Below are 21229 nucleotides of genomic sequence, written 5' to 3' on the forward strand. Positions count from 1 at the left end.
TACAAATGGGTGAAGGAGGCACGCTGGGCACACAGCCAGAGGGAGGAAAAACAGATGGTTTTGTGTTACGGCTCCTTTGGTATGGATGGAATATCGAAAGACCTGGAGGAAAGGCTCCAACACGTTGGGGAGATCCTAGGTGGCAGAGTGGACAGATCTCTGGACCCATATCGGGCCTCTGACACCTGCTGTGTGTGTCACCCTGTCACTTAACCTCTGTCTGCCTTGGTTTCTTCAACTATAAAGTGGGAATCATAATAGCATCTGCCTCCCAGGATTGTTGTGAAGATCAAACAAGATCATTTTTGTGAAGTGCTTAGCATGGTGCCTGGCACATAGTAGGAGCTTAATAAATGCTTGTTCCCTCCCTCTGTGCCAGATGCTAGGGAGGGCAGGGGGACAGGATAAGAAGGCTCCATAAGAATGGAGACAGGACTGTGTCCTGGCAGAGTGAATGCCCACACTCATGAGATCATGGACTTGATTCCAGCTGTTTACCAAGCATCTTGATGTGTCTAGCTCTGTATTGGGGGTGGGGGTGGAGTTGTCCAGGATGCACTCTGTCTCCCTTCGCAGAGTCAATGGTCTAAGAAGGGGATAAAGCATAGCCCCATACATTTAGGACACCAGGCAGGATGGACTTGGAGCCGAATGAATGGTATGGATAGTGAATACTCTCAGTTAAGAATTCAGGAGGGAGGCAGCTGGGGACAAAGTGGATAGAACAACTGCCCTAGAGTCAGGAGGACTTGAGTTCAATTCTGCCTCAGACACTTATTAACTGTGTGACCCTGGGCAAGTCAATGCCTCAAAAAAAAAAGATTTAACAGGAATTGAGAAGGGAGAGATCAGAAAGAGGGGAGAAGCCCTGGGTGGGGAAGGTGAATCTGGGAAGGCTTTACAGAGGAAATGACATTTGAGCTGTACTTTCCCTACACTGTTGAAGAAGACCAATAACATCACAAAGGGGATGTCTTGACTTGCTCATGAATCGAACTTAAGTGAGGCAAAGCTGTACAAAGTCATGGGCCTTACTCTCCCCTTCAGAGTCATTGACGTCCGGCAGCAGGACAAAAGTCAAGACCATTGGCGATGGCCGGTGATGATGGTTTTAATAAATGGAAAGCATTCAACAGGATCATAGATTCAGAGCTGAAATGGACCTTCGAGGTCAACCTCATTTAAAGTCGAGAAAGCCGAGGCCAAAGTTGAGACCTGCCTTGTAGGTACGTGTAGTACATTTCCTACTGGTAGGCAGGGAAATGGCAGAATCGAGATTTGAGCCGAGGCCCAATAGGAACAAAGTTGGCAAGAGAGAAAGAAAGCACCAGACTGGTTTGGGACATGCTTAGGAGCCCCAGAGACCTGGAACAGAGAGCTCAGAGAAGGAATATAGGGGAGATAAGATTCAAGAGGGAGGTCGGATGGCTTTTTAATGCCAGGCTGAGCCACTTGGACATCTATAGGCAATAAGCTTGAGCAGCGCAGGGGCGGGATTAGAACTGGGCTTGGGGAAGGTGACTCTGCTGACCTGTGCCGAGGAAGGATGTGGAGAGGAGAGCAGGGCTATGTTATGTTTACTTACTTGTATTGAGGTGTAATGTAAACTCCCTGAGGCCAAGGGATTGTTTCAGTTTTGTTTGTGTATCTCCAGCATTTAACATGGTGCCATTGACATGTTGCCAGTGACATGTTGCAGGTGCTTGGTCAATATTTGTTGAATGAATAGTACAGTAGAGAGGTGATAAGAAGTTGAACTTTAGTGGTAGCAGTATGACTGGTGAAGGAGACAGAGGCAAGAGACAGAAGAAAGGAAGAAGTGACAAAAGCCATCATCGAGAAGCTGGAAACGGTCTGAGGAGGATGGTGGGATGGTAATGGGCCTTGTGTGTGGCTCATGGGCTTAGCCTGGGGAAGAGAAGCCTCAGAACAGACTTGAGAGTTATCTTCAAATACCCAAAGCACTGTTGTGTGGAAGAGGGATTACCCTAGATCCTAGGGGGTGGCATAGTGCATAGAGCACTGAGCCTGGAGTCGGGAAGACTCATCTCCCTGAGTTCAAATCCGGCCTCAGATACTTACTAGCTACGTGACCCTGGGCAAGTTGCTTAACTCTATTTGCCTCAGTTTCCTCATCTGTAAAATGAGCTGGAGAAGGAAATGACAAACCATTCTACTATCTCTGCCAAGAAAACCCCTAATGGGGTCACAGAGAATTGGATGTGACTAAACAACAGCCGCAGCCAGCTTTTGGCCCCGGAGAGCAGAGTTGGGAGCAGGAGTGTGTTTTGAAAACAGGCAGAGCTAGGATTGCTGTTGAACTTCATTGTAACAATTAGAGCTCCCCCCAAAATATTGTGGGGCAGCCTACAGAGCTGCTGAGCAGGCATTCCTTCATGGGAAGACCACTTGTTGGGGATCATACAAATGGGATTCCTTTTGCTTGTGGGGTAGACTAAATGACTGGCTGCTGAGGACCCCTCCAACCCTAAAATCTTGCAGTTCTGTGAAAGGACTTGGAGATGGAGTTTCCTTGGGGAGGGGAAAGAAAGAATCAAAGATACCCTTTTAAGCATGGGTGCCTGGGAGGATGGTGGGCCATCCAAAGAAATAGGGAAGATTGTTGTGCAGCTAGTGGGGTGGTGCGCTGTAAATCAGGACTCTCATTTTATCTTCATAACAGCCCTGGGAGGTGATGGCTATTATTATCCCCATTTTATGGCGAGGGAACTGAGTCTAGTCAAGTGGGTGGCTCAGGGTCACATAGCTAGTTAATACTTAAGGCAGGATTTGAACACAGGTCTTCCTGTCTCCAAGGCCAACACTCTATCTACTGCACCACTTTGCTGCCTGCCAACATGCAAGATCAGAGGGAGGAGTCATTGAGGAGGGAGTGTTAGTAGTATGAATGTGTGGGGACAAGGGTTTTAGATTACTTGTTTAAAAGCTTGGTAGGAGGGAAGGGGGGAGGGTGGGGAGAGAGAGAGAGGGGGAGAGAGAGGGACAGAGAGAGAGAGAGAGAGAGAGAGAGAGAGAGAGAGAGAGAGAGAGAGAGAGAGAGAGAGATGGATCAGTAGCTTCAGGAGGGAAGGTAGCAAAGTCTCTGAAGGATTAGTTGGAGGGGATGGGGTCAAAGGCATAAGTGGAGGAGTATATAATACAGTCTATGCCCTCAAGGGGTTTACAGTCTGAACCTTCAAAGAACTTTGTTTAGACCCTTCTTGCTCTCTGCCTCTAGTTCTGCCTTCCAACCTCAGCTCTAGAATTGCTCAGAAGGGGAAAGAATCCTTGCAGGGCTAGTGTGGTCAGGGAAGGCTTTCTAGAGACAGTGGGCCTTCAACTGGGCTTTGAAAGATGAATGGGGTTGGGATTGGCAGAGAAGAGACCAGGAAGTTTGGGGAGGAGGTGTTGGGAGACCCTAGGGATGGGGATGAAGGCAAGTATGGTCTGTGTGTATGCAGGAGATCACAGAGAAGAGGTTAGCCTTGGTAAAACAGAAAAAGAAAAGAGTCCTGGGCATACGGTCAGAAGAAATAACAAATGAACCAGACATGACCTTAGAAGCTTAGCTAGTCTACAGATAAGGCAACTGAGGCCCAGGGCATTTAAATGACTTGCCCAGCAAGCATCAGAAGGAGGCTTTGACTCTAGAATCAGCACTCATTCCACTTTGCTGGTTGCCCTTCTCCAAAAACAGGGTCCAGTCTCCTGCTATCATTAACTGGATAGGAGACCTTAGACAAGTCACTTGGCTCTTTGAATCTCAATTTCCATACCCATAAACTGGGGATAATACCTACTTCACCAGGTTGTGGTGACAATGATGAGAAAAAGTGCTAGAGATATGTCACCCTTTTTCATTATCATTGTATTATTCATCTGACTAGAGCTAGTAGTAAGGGAGTCACAGGGGATATGAATGGAAAAGTAGATTTCAGGCCAGACTGAAGGGTGCTAGGCTGAGGTGCTTGGGTTGGTCCTTAAAGGAATAAGGCATTTTATGATCACAGGGTTGGACATACAACATAGTATGACCAAGCTGAAAGGATCTTTAGAACATTTAACACCGGGCACCCTCGACTCCCCCCTTTTTCATTTCCCCTTTGCGAGCCGTTTTTCCCAATTAGAAGGTAAGCTCCCTGAGGGTGGGAACTGTTGTTTGCTAGTATTTGTATCTCCACCACCCCAGCACTTAGCGCAGTGCCTGCTCCACATCCACAGTCTGCCGTAAACACTATCACCATCATCATCACCATAGTTTATTTGTTATTGTTATTATTAACTCCTCTTTTTATCTCAGGGCTGAGAAGGAACTGAAGAGAGCCAAAGAGAACACTGAATGTTAGTATTGGAAGAGTCTTTAGAAAATATCTAGCTCAGTTTACACATTGGGAAACTGATGCCTTGCGGGCGATGGGGCGCTATTAGTAGCGTTTTGCTGTAGAAGAGGAATATGGTTTTAAGTAGATGTCCCTGGCACTTACGACCCCCCGCTTGGGGGTCCTTGACTTTTTCCACGGGAAGTAGGAACAAGTGTGGTCAAATCTTCTCAAAATGACCCCTCCCCTCATCAGGGGTGTGTGGACTTGGGATCTTGGGTTGCTTGCAGAACCTCTAAAGAAGATTAGTTGTTCTTCCAAGAGGGTGATTTGAAGGGGAGGGCTCTGGTTAAGGGATGGGGGTAACAGTGGAGATGGGATGGGAGCTGCAGTGGAGAAGGGAGGGGGTGTGTGAAATGAGAGGGTGGGGAGAGGAGAAGGAAGGAGGTAGGAGGAGCAGGGAATGGGAAGAGGAGACGGGGTAGGAGGGAGAGAGTGTGGCTTCTGAGCGGGAGTGGGGTGTAGGGGCTGATCAGCGGAGGGATCCGCCCCCGAGAAGGAGAGGACTGTAGAGGAGGAGGGGGGGAGGAGGAGGAGGGGGAGGGGGTAGAGGATGCGGGGGTGGGAGAAGCGACGGGGGCGGGGGCGCGGGAGGAGGAGGGGGGGAGGGAGGAGGGGGGGGAGAGGCAGGAGGAGGGGAAGAGGGAGGAGGAGGGGAAGAGGGAGGAGGAGGGATCCTTTGGGGGTTGGGGTTGGGGCCGGGGGGGGGGGGACGGGGGCGGGGCCGGGCCTCACTTCGGCGAAGTTGGAGGCGCGGAGCTGGTACCGGGGACTTGCTCCGGCTTAGCCCGCGGCTCCCCACTTCTCTCCCATGGCTGGATAAGGCGCCGCCCGCTCCCGGAGCCCGAGGCAAGGGAGGCGAGGCACCAGGATGAGGCCCGGGGTCCGGGGCCAGGCGGTCCGCTTGCTGGGCATCTGCCTGCTGGGCACTAGTCTGCTGGCCTTCTCGGGAGCTGCGGTTGCAGGTGATGGGGGGGGGAGGGCGCGGGGGCGGGGGGGCACTGCAGCCGAACTCGGAGGGACGAATCGAGAGTCCTATGGGGCAGACCAACGCAGCCTGGGGCTGGGACCCCCTCCCTCCTCCTGTAGTGGGGAGAGACGAAGGGGTGTGGGATTGGGGGGGCAGTCGGGGGCGTCCCCCCTCCTCTCACCGCCCCCTGCCCTCCCCTCCGCTGCCCTGCCCTGTGCTGCCCTGCGGTCAGTCCCGGAGCCTGGGAACGGGCTCTGCCGCCAGACCTTCTCCGCCCGCGCCCCCTCCCCCCTCCCCTTTCTCGGGGGGAGGCAGCGGGGCCCCGCGGCCCCGGCACAAAGGGCCCCTTCATGCGGGCCGGCCCAGGTCGCCGGCGGCGGCGGGCTCGCTGGTCTGGGGGCCGGGGAGGCTGGGCGCGGGGGGAGGGGCGGGGGCCGGGGCCAGGGGCCGGGGGAGGGGGTCGGCTGGGCTGCGGGAGAAGAAGTTCTCCACTTTCTATTTACTTGGAGCAAAGTTCTTCCCAGGGACTGAGCGCGGCAAGAGCCGGAGCCCGGAGCCTGGAGCGGCTCCCTTCTTACCCCCCACCACCACCCAGCTTTTCGGGTCTCCTCCCTCCCGGGCCCCCTTCCCCGCTCCCCTCCTCGGGCGGGGGTGGGTGAGAGGTGGCTCTGAGCCTCTTCAATCTGGCCCTCCCACTTTCCCGGGGAATCCTCCCCCCGCGCCCCCAGTTCCTTGGATAGTGTAGGAAGGATTTGGGAAGGGGCACAGTCCAGGGCTGCCCATGTGCTCTTCCAGGGGATGGGGGAGTGTTTGAGAGAAGGGTCAGGAATGGGGGAATCCCTATAACTCCCTCCTCTGAGCTCGGGGGTCTTTTGCCCCCTCCCTCAAGGGGAGGGGGTGGAGGGGCCCTCCCTCTCCCCCCTTCAGGGACAATGGCTTCGCCGTCTAGACACCCCCTCCCCCTCGGCTCCCTCGCCTTGGTCCTAGCCCTTTCTTCTCACAGACAATGCCGGAATGTACGCACCCCCCTCCCCAACTCTGGGCTGGCTAGCCGGGCAGAGGGGAGGGGGACGAGGGGAGTCCGCAGCAGCTGCGGGGCCGCAGCCCAGATGCGGGGGCGGCGGCCCATTCTCGCTCTTACTAGCAGCTAGGCGGGGAGGGGGGTTACCAAAGGGCTGGAGAACACAGGGGGCTGGGGCCGTACTGCCTCTGTCTCCAGCCCACCCCAAAGGGCAGGGCATAGGGCCTCGGCCCCTGGCTGGCACTCCTGTGGGAACTTGTAGATCTAGAGAGACTATGGAGCTGATCCCCGGGCTTCTGTTCTGCCCTCCCCACTTTTTGGAGCTTTCCTCTAGGGCACAGCCCTGCCCCATCTTCTTGGCGCAGTAGCCTGGGAAAGGCTGTGCCAAGCCCTGAGGTGCCCCCCCACCCCGTTTACTGTACAGGAAACTTCCTCCACTCCACTCTTGGAGGAGGGGGCACATATGAAGAGGACAGAGGACCCCACCCTCTGAAGGCTGAGAAAATTCAACCCTCATCCCACTTAAAACCGGCCTGAAAAAGAAAATTGGTATTTTATCCGTTTTCCAGATGAAGAAACTGAAGCCGGAGAAGTCATTTAACTTGCCCAAGGTCACACACAATAAATTAGCGGCAGAACTCAGACTGAAACTTGGTCCAGAACTGGGTCCAGGGCTTTCCTGCTTTCTCACCTGCTATAGCGCTCATTACCCTGTCCCCTTGAGCTACAGGACATAGGGAACCCCATAAGAACACTGCTCAGAATGCCCACCCTTGTCTAGGCTCTGTCTCCTTACCTTGCCCACACTTGGCTGAGAAACCCTACAGCACTGTGCTTGTTGTGAAATCAGAGATTGAATCCCAGCCACTTTTGCTGTGTGGCCAGGGGCAAGTCTCTGAGTAATTTCTCTTAAGAAGGAAGAGTTAACTGGTACCATCTACTCCACGGGGCAATAGTAGGGGAAGGTACCTGATAGCAGTATAGAAATGGGAGTGATGATGACAATGACATACACTGGAGGTGTCATTAAAGGACCCATTGGCTGGCCTGAGCTGAGTGATGTAGGTGTGACCTAGAAGAGTCTGGGAGAAAGGTCTTGCATTAATGCTATAAAAAAGTGGGTGCCAAGTGTCTACTATCTTTCAGGCTTCTACAAACACCCTGGTTCTCATCCTCCCCTCTCCAGAGGACAGAGGCACCCTTTTTCCTAAGCCCTGCACACCGCCCCCCCCCCTCAACAGGTGCCCTGACTCTCTAGCTCTGGACATCTTCCACTTTTAGAACTTAAAACTCCTAGCCTTCAGTTAGCTGCTCCATCCCATATTTTCTTCCCCTGCAGCTTAGGTGGCCCCAGGAGGCCTCCCACATCTGGCTGGCACTGGTTTCACATACCCCTCCCCCTGCCAGGGGTTTCCTCTGATCAACCCCACTCCCAGCCCCCAGGCTGAGCTGGATTGGGGGGCATAGAGCCCCAGGTGGTAGCAACAGCTGCGGAGCACAATGGTGCCTAGGCTGCCCAAACAGCTGGGAGGGGGTAGTGGCCGTGGGAACTTCCCAAGTTGGGGGGGGATGCTTCCTCTGCCATGCCCCCAAATCTCCTTCTTCCCAGCAGCCCCAGCCTGCAGCTGTTAGCTCAAGGGGGTAGGGGATAGGAGGCAAGCCCAGGAAAGTCTGGGTTCCAAGAGCATGGATGAGAAGGGCAGGATGTCTGGGCCCCAGGGCCATCCCTGGTTGGGAGTGGAGGGGTGGGGATGGATGGAGAGGAGTGTATCTCTGCCTTCAATTTCCTTCTGGTGGCTTTCTTAGAATAAACTGATGGACTATCCTTTTCCCTTCTCCCCACAGCCTCTCAGTGCCTGGATGGAGGGAGCCCCTGTGAGAATGGAGGCCGATGTGCCCTGCTGTCCAATGGGGAAGCTGCCTGTTTGTGAGTTTGGTTGGGTGGGTGATTTGGGGGCCAGAGGATGCTTCACCATCCTCGGGAGGCTTGTGGGCTTGGGGACTTGAAGGAAATAGAGAGGAAGTCCAGAAAGGACCCTAGAGAGTAGCTAAATTAATCCTTCCCAGGCTGACTCCCCCAGCTTCTTCTTGGAATAGGAGGGGGGAGGGGAAGCCAAGCAGTATGATCCAGAATTAGAGGAAAGGGTTCATGGGAGCCTACAATTTGATGATGGAAGAGACTTTGGAGACCATTCCTAATTCAGTTCCTTCACTCGATGAAGAAATAAGATTCGAGTGGTTTGGTTTTTGGCCTAACGTCACAAGTGGCAAAAAACCAGAATTTGACCCCAAATCTAGTGCTCTGTGATACTAGGCTATCCCTAGGTGCCACAGCCCTGGCCAGCAGTTGGACAGTAATGGGGGGAAGAGAACTGGTACTCTAGGCTCATCAAGTTCTACGTGGCCCTGAGCTACCTCTCTCTGACCCCCTCCTGCACCCCCTGCATGTGTTCCCTTTGGGGGGCCAATTCTTTCCCTCCGAACCTTGTCACAGCATTGTATTTTGTACCTTCTCCCCAGGAATGGCCCTGAGGCTTTTTTGGGGGGCTGAGGGAGGATCCCAAGATCTGACCCCAGGGAAGGTAGTTTCTACCTGGGCCAGCCAGATGTCCAGGGGATATACTTAGAGGATTGCAGAGTTTAGAACCTGGAGATCATCTAGGCTTGGAAAAGCAAGTTGATTTGCCCAAGGTCACGGGGTAGCAGACCTGGGGTCAGAGGCCTGTCCCCAGAATCACAGACTTTCAGAGCTCCAAGGGAGCTCTACAACTTTCCTAATAAATGAATATTCCCCTCCAAACCACCTGCCAGTGAGGCACTGGCCTTTAATCCATCGATCCATCAGCAAGCATTTTAAAGTGCCTACTACGTGCCAGGCAGTGTGCTAAGCACTATGGATACAAAGACAGGAAACAATCCCTTGGCCTCGAGAAGCTCACATTCTGTCAGGAGAAGCAACAACATAATTCTCATTTATATACCATTTATATACGTTATTCCATCTGGTCCTAACAATGGCCCTGACAGGTAGATGCTTTATTATCTACATTTTCCAGAGGAGGAAATCAGATGACTTGGCTTAGTGAAGTCACACTGATAATAAGTTGAGGCCTGATTTGAACTCCGTAGCCCCTAGATGAGGAACGTCTACCAACACAGGCCTCACACTGGCTGTCTTAGAGATTGCCTAGTTTTAGTCCAGAATCCATCGCCACGGGTGTAGGAAGTGCCTGCTACATGTCATGGTAGGTACCTGGGATGCAGATAGAATGAATAAAATAACTCCTGTTCCCAAGGAACTGACATTCAAATGGGGAAACCAGCAAGTACAAATGTAGTTGGATATGCCCCCCACTTCCTCTCACACATGTATGTGTACATACACACTCTTATAAAGACAGCCAGTATGTGTCAGGGGGGGCTCAGACCCAAGTTTTCCCGGTTCTGAGGCAGGCCATCTAAGTTCTGTCTACTAATCCACCCGTGAATACAAAACAGAAATAAGTGCAAGATAATTGCAAGATAGTTTTTTGGGTGGGCACTAGGAGCTGAAGGGGTGGGGAGGAGTGTTCTGTAGGAGGTGATGCTTGAGCAGGACATTGCATAGTGTCTCGCCCATCCATCTCCAGGATAGGAAAAACGTCTACACTGGGCATCGAGGAAGGGCTGGACAAGGCCATGGCTAGTATGAGAAGAGGCTGGGGAACGGGTGCCTCCCTGCCATGCACAGGCACGCACTGGATGGCTTGGGAGGCTGAGTGAGGTCACCGCTATGAGGGATGGCCTGGAGAAAAGACAAGCCTCCCACCTGGGCCCGGAGTAGCTAGAAGTGGGGTGGGAAGCAGTTGTAGGAAACTGCACATGCGCTTCAGAAGCCACCCCGGCTCTGCCCCCTACCTTGAGGTGTGCTTTGGAATGTGTGGGACAGGTGGATGAGCCCCGCCTCCAGAACAGGTGAATCACTGGGAATCCCGGCACCTGGCCTGGATTCCTTGGGATCAGGCACCACCTTCCACCAGCACTGTCCTTTCCCCACCACCCAGGCCCTAACTCAGGGGTGGGCAACCTGGGGCCTCGAGGCCACATGTGGCCCTCTAGGTCCCCAGGTGTGGCCCTTTGAACCCAAACTTCTGTGCCCTCGAGGTCAGGTTCAGTCAAAGGGCCGCACTTGAAGACCTAGAGGGCCACATGTGGCCTCGAGGCCCCAGGTTCCTCACCGCTGCCCTAGACTCTCCAGAGGGTCCAGCAAACCCCAGCCCTGCTCCCCTAGCCCTCCAACTCTGCCCCCTTCCCACTCCCTGCCTTGGGAGGTAGTAGGGCCGCGTGGGGACTAGAAAAGAAGTATATACTGGGAATCAGAAGACCTAGGTTTGAATTTGAATTGTGACTCTGGGCAAATACTCCGCCCCTCTGGGTCTCAGTGTATTCATCCGTAAAATGGGGAAGGGGCCGGGTAGTGGTCCCATAAAAGGCTTCTCCAACTCTACGTGGGGGAAGAGTGGAGGTGGGGGGAGAGGAGGGCATGTCTAGGCTGGGCGGGGCCAGGGTCGGAGTTTGGGTTGAAACCAGCTAAACCGGTTGGTTGGAAAGGCTCTGGGCTGGGCTGGGCCGGGCTGGGAAGGGGAAAGGAGCGTGAGAAAGGACCTGGGGCCGTGGAAGGAGGGGCTGTGAGTCTGTCAGTTCTGTTCCCCACCCCCACCCCACTGGGTAGGCCCCGGGCCTGGGGCTGGAGCCCTTCCCCATTCCCACAGTGCTGTGCTGAGAGTCACAGGCACAGCCCCTGGGGGACCTGACTCAAACGGAGGGGGTGGGGGGAGAGAAGGGACCCAGGCATCCCTGACGTGCCTCTTCCCCCCTCCCCCCAGGGAAGGAAGCTTCACCCACTGCACATGCCCAGGCTGCTACCCTGCCCCTAGGGCCAAGTTGGGGACGCTGGAGCCGAGCCCTTGTCGGGGCCCCTCCTCACCCCACCTCCCTGCCTCTCCCTGCCCCAGCCCCTTCCCGAGATCTGCTTTCAGTTACTTTGGATCCCAGCTGAGCGCCTCTCTCAGTGGCTGGCTTCAGCTTAGCCCGTTTCTCATTAGTAATCAGCTGTCCGGCTTCAGCCCCGCCCCCCCCCATCCCCTCCAACCGAATTCGATTCTATAAACATATATTCAGTGATTACTGTATACGGAAAGGCCAGCTCCCTTAGTATACCTGGGGAGACTTGGCTCATGCAGACCCCGAGGGAATCCACTATCTTCAGTTCTCACCAGGAGGCCCTGGGGGTCAGAAGACAAGCCTTTCCTCTAGTCCTCAGTGCCCCCTCCACTTCCTCCTCCAGTTATCTTGTATTTATTTAACTTGTTCACTTGTATCCTCCCAATAAACTTTAAATTCCTTGAGATCTGAGGTGGTGTCTGTTCCAATCCTTCAGCCCCTAGTTGTGCTTAATAAAGGTTGGATTGGATTGGATGGTTGGCCATCCAGCTGTCATCTAATCATTGTGACCTTGGGCAAGAAACAACCCCCAAGCCTCAGTTTCCTTTTCTGTAAAATGAGGAGGGGGGTTGGATATGCATCCTACCTGCCTCATGGGCCTCTTGGAAGGAGAGCGCCTTGTAAAAGCTGGAGAGGCTTAGAGAATTCTAAACGAATTATTCATCTGCTCTTGTGTGCGGCTCTGAGGGCCTTACTTCCCAGTGACTGTAAGGGTACAGAAAGACTGTGGGGCTGGCATCCCAGAGCCTCTGTCCCCTCTCCCTCCCTCCCAGACCCCCATACTGATGAGCTTGAGCCTGGTGAGGAGGCTATCTGCCCTTGTGCCCCCTCATCCTGGGTGCTTCTCTGCCCTTCAGGTGCCATCCAGGGCTGATGGGGGATCGGTGCCAATTTGCAGACCCATGCCACCATGGTCCTTGTACCAACGGGGGCACGTGTAAGAGCTCCCTGCTTCAGGGCACCGTCCAGTACTCCTGCATCTGTCCCCGGGGATTCCGAGGTAAGGGGCTGGAGGTGGGATGAGGCCTGGTATTAGACTGTATCCTACTCACGCTGGATCCCCCGGCCCCAGGCACACCTTGTATTTCTGTCTCTTTCCTTCCCCTGCAGGACAGGACTGCTCCCTAATTGATCCTTGTGCCAGTAACCCCTGTGCCAATGGGGGTCGCTGCTCCAGCAACCACAATCGTTACAATTGTACCTGTCCACCTGGCTACCAGGGCCGCACCTGCCGCAGCGATATAGATGAGTGCCGGGTGGGCACTGTGTGCCAGCATGGGGGTACCTGCATCAATGTCCCTGGCTCCTTCCGCTGCCAATGCCCAGTGGGCTATGCTGGGCCCCTGTGTGAGAGTCCTTCAGCCCCATGTGCCCCCTCCCAGTGCCGTAATGGGGGCACCTGCCACCAGACCGGGGAGTTCACGTATGACTGTGCCTGCCTGCCTGGTGAGCTGCTGCCTTCTGAAGTGGGGGAGGGAGGGAAGGACAGCACGCTCACACGAGTGCTGCTGGCCTCCACCTAGGCTTCCCTGCCATGGCTTCCAGGGTGGCTGGAATCAGGAAATGGGCAGGAAGCTGCCGTATGTGAGGAAGGAAGCAATTGTTGCCCCAGCCTAGCCCTCTCTTCCTATTAGACTTCCGTTCGTGATTTCTGCAGGCCAGGAGGTAGAATCGCTTGCCCCCAGCCAAGGTTGGCCATGAGACCTCTGCTCTTTCTCCTCCTTATGCTATGCCAGGCTTCGAAGGGCACGACTGTGAGGTGAATGTGGATGACTGTCCAAGGCACCGCTGCCTGAATGGAGCTACTTGCGTAGACGGCGTCAACACATACAATTGCCAGTGCCCCCCAGAGTGGACAGGTGGGGAATCAGCCTAGGCCATGCTGCAAAGCTGGGGTGACTTGGGGCCTTCATCACTGAGATCCTTTGAACCTTGGGACTAGGCCTGGCTTAGGGGTAGGGAGAAGGAAAAATAAAATATCAGATCTGTCAGGGTGTTTGGCAGGTGGCACAACTGTAACTAGGGTGGGGCAGCCTGGGCTTTGTTTCTGGGGTGCTGAATTACAGAGGGGGAAGATAGTACTTGCAGCCTTTCTGTAGCCTTAAAACAACTGCATTTAAAAGCATCTATCTCACAAGAATAATTAGTGAAAATGGAAGTAAGTAGCAGCTGCCAGATACCATTTCAGGTGAACTTTTCCCCAAACCATTTCTCCTTCTACTGGCCTCTCCAAGAGAGCAATTCCATACCATGTGTCCCAGGCATCCTTTGTGTTCTTTGCTCAGGATGCTAACGTTGCTAGCTAGTTATAGGTCTGGTGGGCAGTGTGCATGGTCAGCCTGGGTCCTGTGTGGTCCCACAGCCTTCCCTGTTTGCCTTTAGGCCAGTTTTGCACAGAAGACGTAGATGAATGCCAGCTGCAGCCAAACGCCTGCCACAATGGGGGCACCTGCTTCAACACCCACGGAGGGCATAGCTGTGTCTGTGTTAACGGCTGGACGGGCGAGAGCTGTAGTGAGAACATCGATGACTGTGCCACGGCTGTGTGCTTCCACGGAGCCACGTGCCATGATCGGGTGGCTTCCTTCTACTGTGCCTGTCCTATGGGCAAGACTGGTGAGGCCACATCCTGCTCCTTTGCCCACTGTCAGCCGGGGCGGGGTGTTCCTTCTCCCTACCTGTTGTCCCTACCACGAAGGCTCTTCTGGGCTCCCTTCCTCTTGGTGCTGTTCCTTGGGTTCCCCCTTCTTTGGGTCCTTCTGGCTCTCTGTTGTGGTCCTGGTCTGGTGCCCACCCTTTCCCTTCTGGGGCAGGGTCAGGGCAGATTGCTCTCACTAGGGATCTTGACCCTTGCTGCTTGTCACCCACAGGGCTCCTTTGCCACTTGGATGATGCCTGTGTCAGTAACCCATGCCACGAAGATGCCATCTGTGACACCAACCCTGTGAATGGGCGTGCCATCTGCACTTGTCCCCCAGGCTTCACAGGGGGAGCTTGTGACCAGGATGTGGATGAATGTTCCATTGGTAAGGCCACAGAACGGAACTGGGCTGGCCAGGGGTCAGGAGGGGCTGTGGGCACACATATACTGGTACTCACCAGTCCATGCTGTTGTAGGTGCCAACCCATGTGAGCACTTTGGGAAATGTGTGAACACACAGGGCTCCTTCCAGTGCCAGTGTGGGCGTGGGTACACAGGCCCACGGTGTGAGACAGATATAAATGAGTGCCTCTCTGGACCCTGTCATAATCAGGCCACCTGCCTTGACAGAATCGGACAGTTCACCTGCATCTGCATGGCAGGTAGGAGCTGGCTTCAGATCTAGGGCTGGGTTGGTGGGGGAGAGCCCAGGGGATATGAGACTGAGGCTGGGACTATAAGGTTGGGGCCAGGGGGCCCAGGGAGTGCTGGAAAAGGGTAAGAGTTCACCTCCCACTTTGGAAGTACAAGCTATGGTTGGGATGCGTGATATTCCTCACCTCCTTAGTGAGGGGGTAGCCCTGGGCTCATGTGGGAGGTAGGCCCAGCTGGGCTGCAGTGTCTGTACTTCCCTCCCTTACCCAGGCTTTCTCTGCCCTGCCTTCCCTTTGGGGGTCTGGGTGGGAGGATGAGTAATTTGGGGAGGGAGAAGCCAGGTTTGGGCTGGTGGGACCAGGCTAGTCTGGAGGAGAGTGGGCTCATCAAACCCTGTGTGTGGGGGGGTGTCTCAGGATTCACAGGTACCTTTTGTGAGGTGGATATAGACGAGTGTCAGAGTAGCCCTTGTGTGAATGGTGGACAATGCCATGACCGAGTGAATGGCTTCAGCTGCACTTGCCCCTCAGGTGAGGAGACTGTGGTGGGGCAAGAAAATGGTTTTGGAGGATTCCCTGGTGAGGTTGTTTGAAGGGCCTGGGGTGGAGCATGCTGGAAACCAGCCTGGGTTGCTGAGCTGTGTGTCTGCTTCTCACCTGGTCCCTGTCCTCACCCAGGCTTCAGTGGTATGATGTGCCAGCTGGATGTGGATGAGTGTGCAAGCACGCCGTGCCACAATGGGGCCAAGTGTGTAGACCAGCCTGATGGATATGAGTGCCGTTGTGCCGAGGGTGAGTGTTGGGCCAGCCCTGGGCCTCCGATGGTGCCTGGCGGTAGAGTTTGAAATGGAGGGTGGTACTTGGGGAGGAGGTGAAGGCCTCTCTCTTCTTTGAGGTGATCTTCCTTGCCTTGTCCCTGCCACAGGCTTTGAGGGCCTGCTGTGTGAGAACAATGTGGATGACTGCTCCCCGGACCCATGCCATCATGGGAGCTGTGTGGATGGCATCGCCAGCTTCTCCTGTGCCTGTGCCCCAGGCTACACGGGCAGCCGTTGTGAAAGCCAGCTGGATGAGTGCCACAGCCAGCCTTGTCAACATGGCGCCAAGTGCCTTGACCTTGTCAATAAGTACCTGTGTTACTGCCCCCCTGGCACCTCAGGTGGGACTCTGCAGAAGGCTGGGGATAGAGGGAGGTAATGTGTTGGAGGAGGGCCTGGGATGGGGAGGGATGTTAAAGGCGGGGGACAGCAGGGGTGGGAGGAGACTGGGGAGGGGGCAGGAGGCCTCAACTGCCTGTTAATTCTTCTCTGTGTCCAGGGGTGAATTGTGAAATAAACCATGATGACTGTGCCAGCAACCCCTGCGACTATGGAGTTTGCCAGGATGGGATCAACCGTTATGACTGTATCTGCCAGCCAGGCTTCACAGGTTGGGGCTGCTGTCAGGGTCCATACGTGGGCAGGGGATGAGATAGTATGTGGGCTTCTCTGCTTGGGGAAGGGAGAGAATAAAAGTTCCACTCCTGTTCTCCCCATAGGGCCGCTCTGCAATGTGGAGATCAATGAGTGCTCATCCAACCCCTGTGGGGAAGGTGGTTCCTGTGTGGATGGGGAGAATGGCTTCCACTGTCTCTGCCCACCTGGCTTTCTGCCCCCTCTGTGCCATGCTCAGCGCCACCCCTGTGCCAGTAATCCCTGCAGCCATGGCGCCTGCCATGATGACCCGAGTGGGTGAGCTTGGCCCCCCGCCCCCATCAATTGTTCTCCCTTTCCCTTCTTTTCTCCCTTAATTCTTTCCTGCTTGTGTGACCTTGGATAAGTCACCTACTTTCCTGGGTCTTAGTTTCCTCATCTGTAAAGTAAGGAGATTGGATTCGATGTTCTCTGAGGTCCCTCCTGCCTCGAATTCTGTGATGCTGTGATGTTCCTACCCCTAAGTCTCCCTTCTCTTCCCCTACTTCCTTGCGCCTTCCACTACACTGAGCTCTTCCTACTCTCCCACTTTCAGTTCCTCCCTTTCTAACTCCTTTCTTCTCTTCTCTCCTGCCCAGCGCCCCCTGCCCTGTCCCCTAGCTTTTTTCCTCTTCCGTTTCTGGACTTCCCGGGCTCCCCCACCAGGTGGTCCTTTTCACTCCCACTAGTCCACTCACCCCTTCTCCCTTCCCATCCCCCTTTCCAGGCACCGCTGTGAGTGTGAGCCAGGCTGGACCGGCCCCATGTGTGACCAGAACCACAACGAGTGTGAGTCTAATCCGTGCCAGGCTGGAGGCACCTGTACTGACTACATCAACGGCTTCCGCTGCACCTGCCCTGATGGCCTCCAGGGTCTGTAAACCCCAGCTGTCCTTACTCCCCTAGGCTCCTCTGGCCCTCACTGAGACTCTCCCCTTCTCCCTTTGTCCTTTGTATCCTCACTGGACCTGAGGTGCCCCCCTTTCCCACAGACCCTCACTGATCTCCCTCATGCCCACATACTGCTGGGTTCCTCTCATTATATATACCTCCTCGGTTTTTCTCATCTTCCTTTGTCTCCCACATCCTTCCCAGGCTCTTCTCACTCCCAAAGCCTTTACTGGCTTCCCTTCCCCCATTAGTCCCCTAGTACCTCATTGCTTCTCATCCCCTTCTGCTCAGCCAAGCAGCTTACTGGGTCCTCTCTGTCCTTGTGTTCCTTTCTGTCTACCAGGCCCACACTGTGAACAGGATATCGATGAGTGTGAAGGGTCTAGGCCTTGTGGCCCCCATGGTTTCTGTATCAACTTTCATGGGGGCTTCAGTTGCACCTGTGATCCAGGCTATAGTGGGACCACTTGTGAGAGGGACATCGATGACTGTGACCCCAGTGAGTACTAGGGGCTAGGGTGAGAGGGAGATGGGGAGGGGAATCTCTTTAGGGGAACCTCCCATCAGGAGTCAGGCTCATACACCTCCCTTTTAGAAAGGCCCCCTGTGCTGCCAGGCAGACACTGAGGCTCTAAACACTTTTGAAGACAAGCAGCATGTCCAGAGGGTCAGGACCACTTCAGGGTCAGGGCCAGGCTTTGCTCCTGCTGCTTGCCTTTGCGCAGGGAAGGTCCTCAGTCTGATCTGGACCTTGTCAAAGCCCTTTGTCAGTCATGACCACGACCTCAGGGGCCTTCCCTCAAGGGAAAAGGTGGCATTCTCACACACTCGCGCACACGTCCACACACACACATACATAGAGATGCACACACACAGAAGCACACGTGCACATATACAAGTACACACAGACACATGTACACACATGTCCTTTAGCTGTAATCAGGGTGGGTGGTGGGGAGAGAAGGGGTCCCTGAGAGGCGGTGCTTCTCATTATATTTAGGGTTAGGGACTTAGGACCATCCAGCCTTTAAGTGATGGGTGCATCTCAGAACCCAGGCCCTGCTCTAAAACACATCCTGTTTGAGGGCTTGCTTCAAACCCTGCCTTATTTTCTGTTCTGAGGGCTATTCCTTTGTCTCTCCCAACAAAGTAATAGCTAACATTTAAATAGCACTATGCTATTATATCCACTGGGCCACCAGCCACCTGTGCACAAAGTCACAATGAATCATCACTTTTCTGTGGAATTAGTCAACCAACAGGCTTTATCCTGGGTTTCTTAGGCAGCCAGGAACCATATGAAGGGATTGGGGTAAAAAAAAAGCAAAAATAAGTAACTGTCTTCAAGGAGCTTCCACTCCAAGGGGGCCCCCATGTAACTGAATGGGTGGCTCCAGGTCAGTGTATATAGAGTAGGTGGAAGCCAGTGGTCTGGGGTTGGGGACCAGCAGCTGGAGCAGCAAAGTTTCCTGTTCTTTGCTCGCTTCACTGGGTACTCCCTGGAAGGTGGAAGCATTCTTTTCCCCATTCTTGTCCAGCATCTTGTAGTTAGTATCAGAGCTGGGACCTGAACCTGGGTTTTTTAGGGGCAAGTCTTTCCTCCACTTACTGCCTCAGAACAAAAGACAAATGGGTTTGAGCTTTTGTAAGGCCTGATGAATACACTTGAGATTGTGGCCACCAAGACAGACTGAAGGGAGAAAACTGTGTGTGTGTGTAATGGAAGGGGTTGCTGGGAACCTTTCTCCTCATTGATAGATATGGGTGTGTGTGTGTGTGTGAAATAGATATGGTTCCGTGCAGTCTCAGGGAGACCCTCAAGAGCCCAGTGGCTCTATCCTATGAGCCCTGTATCACCCATCCCCCCAGACCCTTGTTTGAATGGTGGCTCTTGCCGGGACGGCGTGGGTTCTTTCTCCTGTTCCTGCCTCCTGGGTTTCACGGGTCCTCGATGTGCCCTGGACATCGATGAGTGTCAGAGCAGTCCCTGTGGCCCAGGGACCTGCTCTGACCATGTGGCATCCTTCACCTGTGCCTGCCCTGCTGGCTATGGAGGCCTCCACTGTGAGCGCGATCTTCCTGACTGCAGTGAAAGGTGAGTCAGGGGCATTGATAGGATTGGGGTGTTGGAGGGTCAGGGAGTTGTCATGATTTAAGGGAAAGAGCTCTAGACTTGGAAGTCTGGAGACCTGGGCTTGAATCCTGGCCCTGCTGATGATTGGCTCTGTGGCTTCCGGCCTCTGGGAGCCTGTTTCCTCATCTGTGAAATGAGGTGGTGGACTCAATATCAAAAAAGGCTCCGCTCTAAATTCTTTGATCCTGTGACATTGGAGGGAGAAGCCACGGGGCCACTAACACTCCCCTTCACCCCTTCCCAGCTCTTGCTTCAACGGCGGCACCTGCGTGGATGGGGTGAACTCCTTCACTTGCCTGTGCCGGCCAGGTTTCACTGGCCCCCACTGCCAGAGAGAAGTGGGTGCCTGCCACTCAAGACCCTGTCAACATGGGGGCACCTGCATAGAGGAGCACCGGGGCTACCACTGCACCTGCCTCCCTGGCTATACTGGTGCCCAATGCCAGGTCAGAGCTGGGGAGTGGCCAGGGTGGGAGGGGAAGGACAGAAAAGAAGAGAAGGGCTGGGACTGGGAGGGAAGGGGGCCCTGTTTCTGCTCTCAGGAGGAGGAGCCCAGACCCTGAAGGAGCTTCCCCTTCCCCCCAGATGCTGGTGGATTGGTGCAGCAGGGCGCCCTGTCAGAACAGAGGCCGTTGTAGCCAGACGGGGCCTACCTTCTCCTGCCATTGTTCTCCTGGCTGGAGTGGCCATTTCTGTGATGTCCCCAGCCTTTCCTGCAGGGCAGCTGCAGCTAAGAAAGGTGAAGCCTATCCAGGGAATGGGGTGGAGGAGTGGGGGGGTCGGGGGAGGCTGCGCACCCAATGAAAACGTGACTCTGACTCCTGGATTCACCACTCAGGGGTGAGGCTGCAGCAGCTGTGCCAGGCTGGGGGTCGCTGTGTGGATTCGGGCAGCACCCATCACTGCCTGTGCCCAGCCAGTCACACAGGCAGCTATTGTGAGCAGGAGGTAGATTACTGCAGCATCCAGCCCTGCCAGCACGGTGGCACATGCCGCAGCTACGTAGGGGGCTACGTGTGTGAGGTGAGGAGCGCCTGAGTTCAGCTGGGGAGGAGAGGAAGGAAAGTGAGGGAGGGCCATCTGGCAGAAATGTGTTGATTACGTCTTGTATGTGTCTCACAGTGTCCCATTGGGTATGAAGGAAACAACTGTGAGGCTGAGGTGGATGAGTGTGAGTCCCAGCCTTGTCAGCACGGGGGCTCCTGCATTGACCTTGTGGGCCGTTACCTCTGTTCCTGCCCCCCTGGAACACTGGGTAAGGCTAGGAGGCTGGGGGCTCAGCCTTGTGGTGGGCTGTTACTGATGGATGCAGGTCCAGTGTCTGACCCTCCCCCCCGCCACTTTCCCTCCAGGAGTGCTTTGTGAGATCAATGAGGATGACTGTGCAGTGACCCCCGGTGGGAAGCAGGGCCCCCAGTGCCTACATAACGGGACATGTGTGGACCAGGTGGGAGGTTACCGGTGCAACTGCCCCCCTGGTTACACAGGAGCCCACTGTGAGGGGGACCTCAATGAGTGTAGCCCTGGTGCCTGCCATGCCCCTCACACCCGGGACTGCCTCCAGGATGCCTACGGGGGCTTTCACTGCCTCTGTCACCCTGGCTATACTGGTAAGGCCTGTGCTTGAGGTTAGGGCATCAGCCAGGGCCATAGTTAGGGGACCTGGGACTGGGTTGGGAAGATAGGGGACCCTGGGGGTAGAGCCATTCATGTGCCAGTGGGATGGTTGGGATGGGGGCCTACTTGTGGGATAGTGAAGGGCATAGGACTGGGGGTGGGCTTCTGGGCAAGAAGTCAGTGGAGAGAAGGGTTTGAAAGAGGGTAAAAGTCTCTCCACCCTAATCACACTTTGGGCACATGCCCCTGCCTCCCCCGCCCCTTTCCTTCAGCCTCAGTGCCCATCTTTCCTGAATGGGTTAGGAAGAGAGGAGTCTGACTGGTAAAGTCCGTCTACTTTCCTTCCACAGGCCGGCGATGCCAGACTGCAGTGTCTCCCTGTGAATCTCAGCCTTGTCAGCATGGGGGTCAGTGCCAGCCAAGCCCCAACAATATCCTGGCCTACACTTGCCATTGCCCTCCGGTATGTGGAGTGGGCATTTCCTGGGA

The 21229-nt window shown here is 54.8% G+C and overlaps 1 protein-coding gene across 1 annotated transcript in view; it reads left to right on the forward strand.

Moving 5' to 3' along the window:
- Positions 1 to 7374: 7374 nt before the first annotated feature.
- NOTCH3 (notch receptor 3) overlaps positions 7375 to 21229 on the forward strand; it is a 30768-nt gene continuing 16913 nt past the window's right edge. The window contains exons 1-22 of the mRNA XM_036736419.1: positions 7375 to 7435; positions 8216 to 8297; positions 12211 to 12353; positions 12464 to 12799; positions 13090 to 13212; positions 13736 to 13969; positions 14224 to 14379; positions 14471 to 14656; positions 15065 to 15178; positions 15326 to 15439; positions 15573 to 15806; positions 15965 to 16075; positions 16185 to 16377; positions 16826 to 16971; positions 17333 to 17488; positions 18859 to 19084; positions 19368 to 19569; positions 19709 to 19862; positions 19962 to 20146; positions 20246 to 20378; positions 20476 to 20733; positions 21091 to 21203. Of these exons, the coding sequence (XP_036592314.1) occupies positions 7375 to 7435; positions 8216 to 8297; positions 12211 to 12353; positions 12464 to 12799; positions 13090 to 13212; positions 13736 to 13969; positions 14224 to 14379; positions 14471 to 14656; positions 15065 to 15178; positions 15326 to 15439; positions 15573 to 15806; positions 15965 to 16075; positions 16185 to 16377; positions 16826 to 16971; positions 17333 to 17488; positions 18859 to 19084; positions 19368 to 19569; positions 19709 to 19862; positions 19962 to 20146; positions 20246 to 20378; positions 20476 to 20733; positions 21091 to 21203 (3660 nt within the window). The remainder of the gene's footprint in view (positions 7436 to 8215; positions 8298 to 12210; positions 12354 to 12463; positions 12800 to 13089; positions 13213 to 13735; positions 13970 to 14223; positions 14380 to 14470; positions 14657 to 15064; positions 15179 to 15325; positions 15440 to 15572; positions 15807 to 15964; positions 16076 to 16184; positions 16378 to 16825; positions 16972 to 17332; positions 17489 to 18858; positions 19085 to 19367; positions 19570 to 19708; positions 19863 to 19961; positions 20147 to 20245; positions 20379 to 20475; positions 20734 to 21090; positions 21204 to 21229) is intronic.

Source organism: Trichosurus vulpecula, chromosome 1, assembly GCF_011100635.1.
Source record: "Trichosurus vulpecula isolate mTriVul1 chromosome 1, mTriVul1.pri, whole genome shotgun sequence".
In the NCBI taxonomy this organism is placed as follows: Eukaryota; Metazoa; Chordata; class Mammalia; order Diprotodontia; family Phalangeridae; genus Trichosurus; species Trichosurus vulpecula.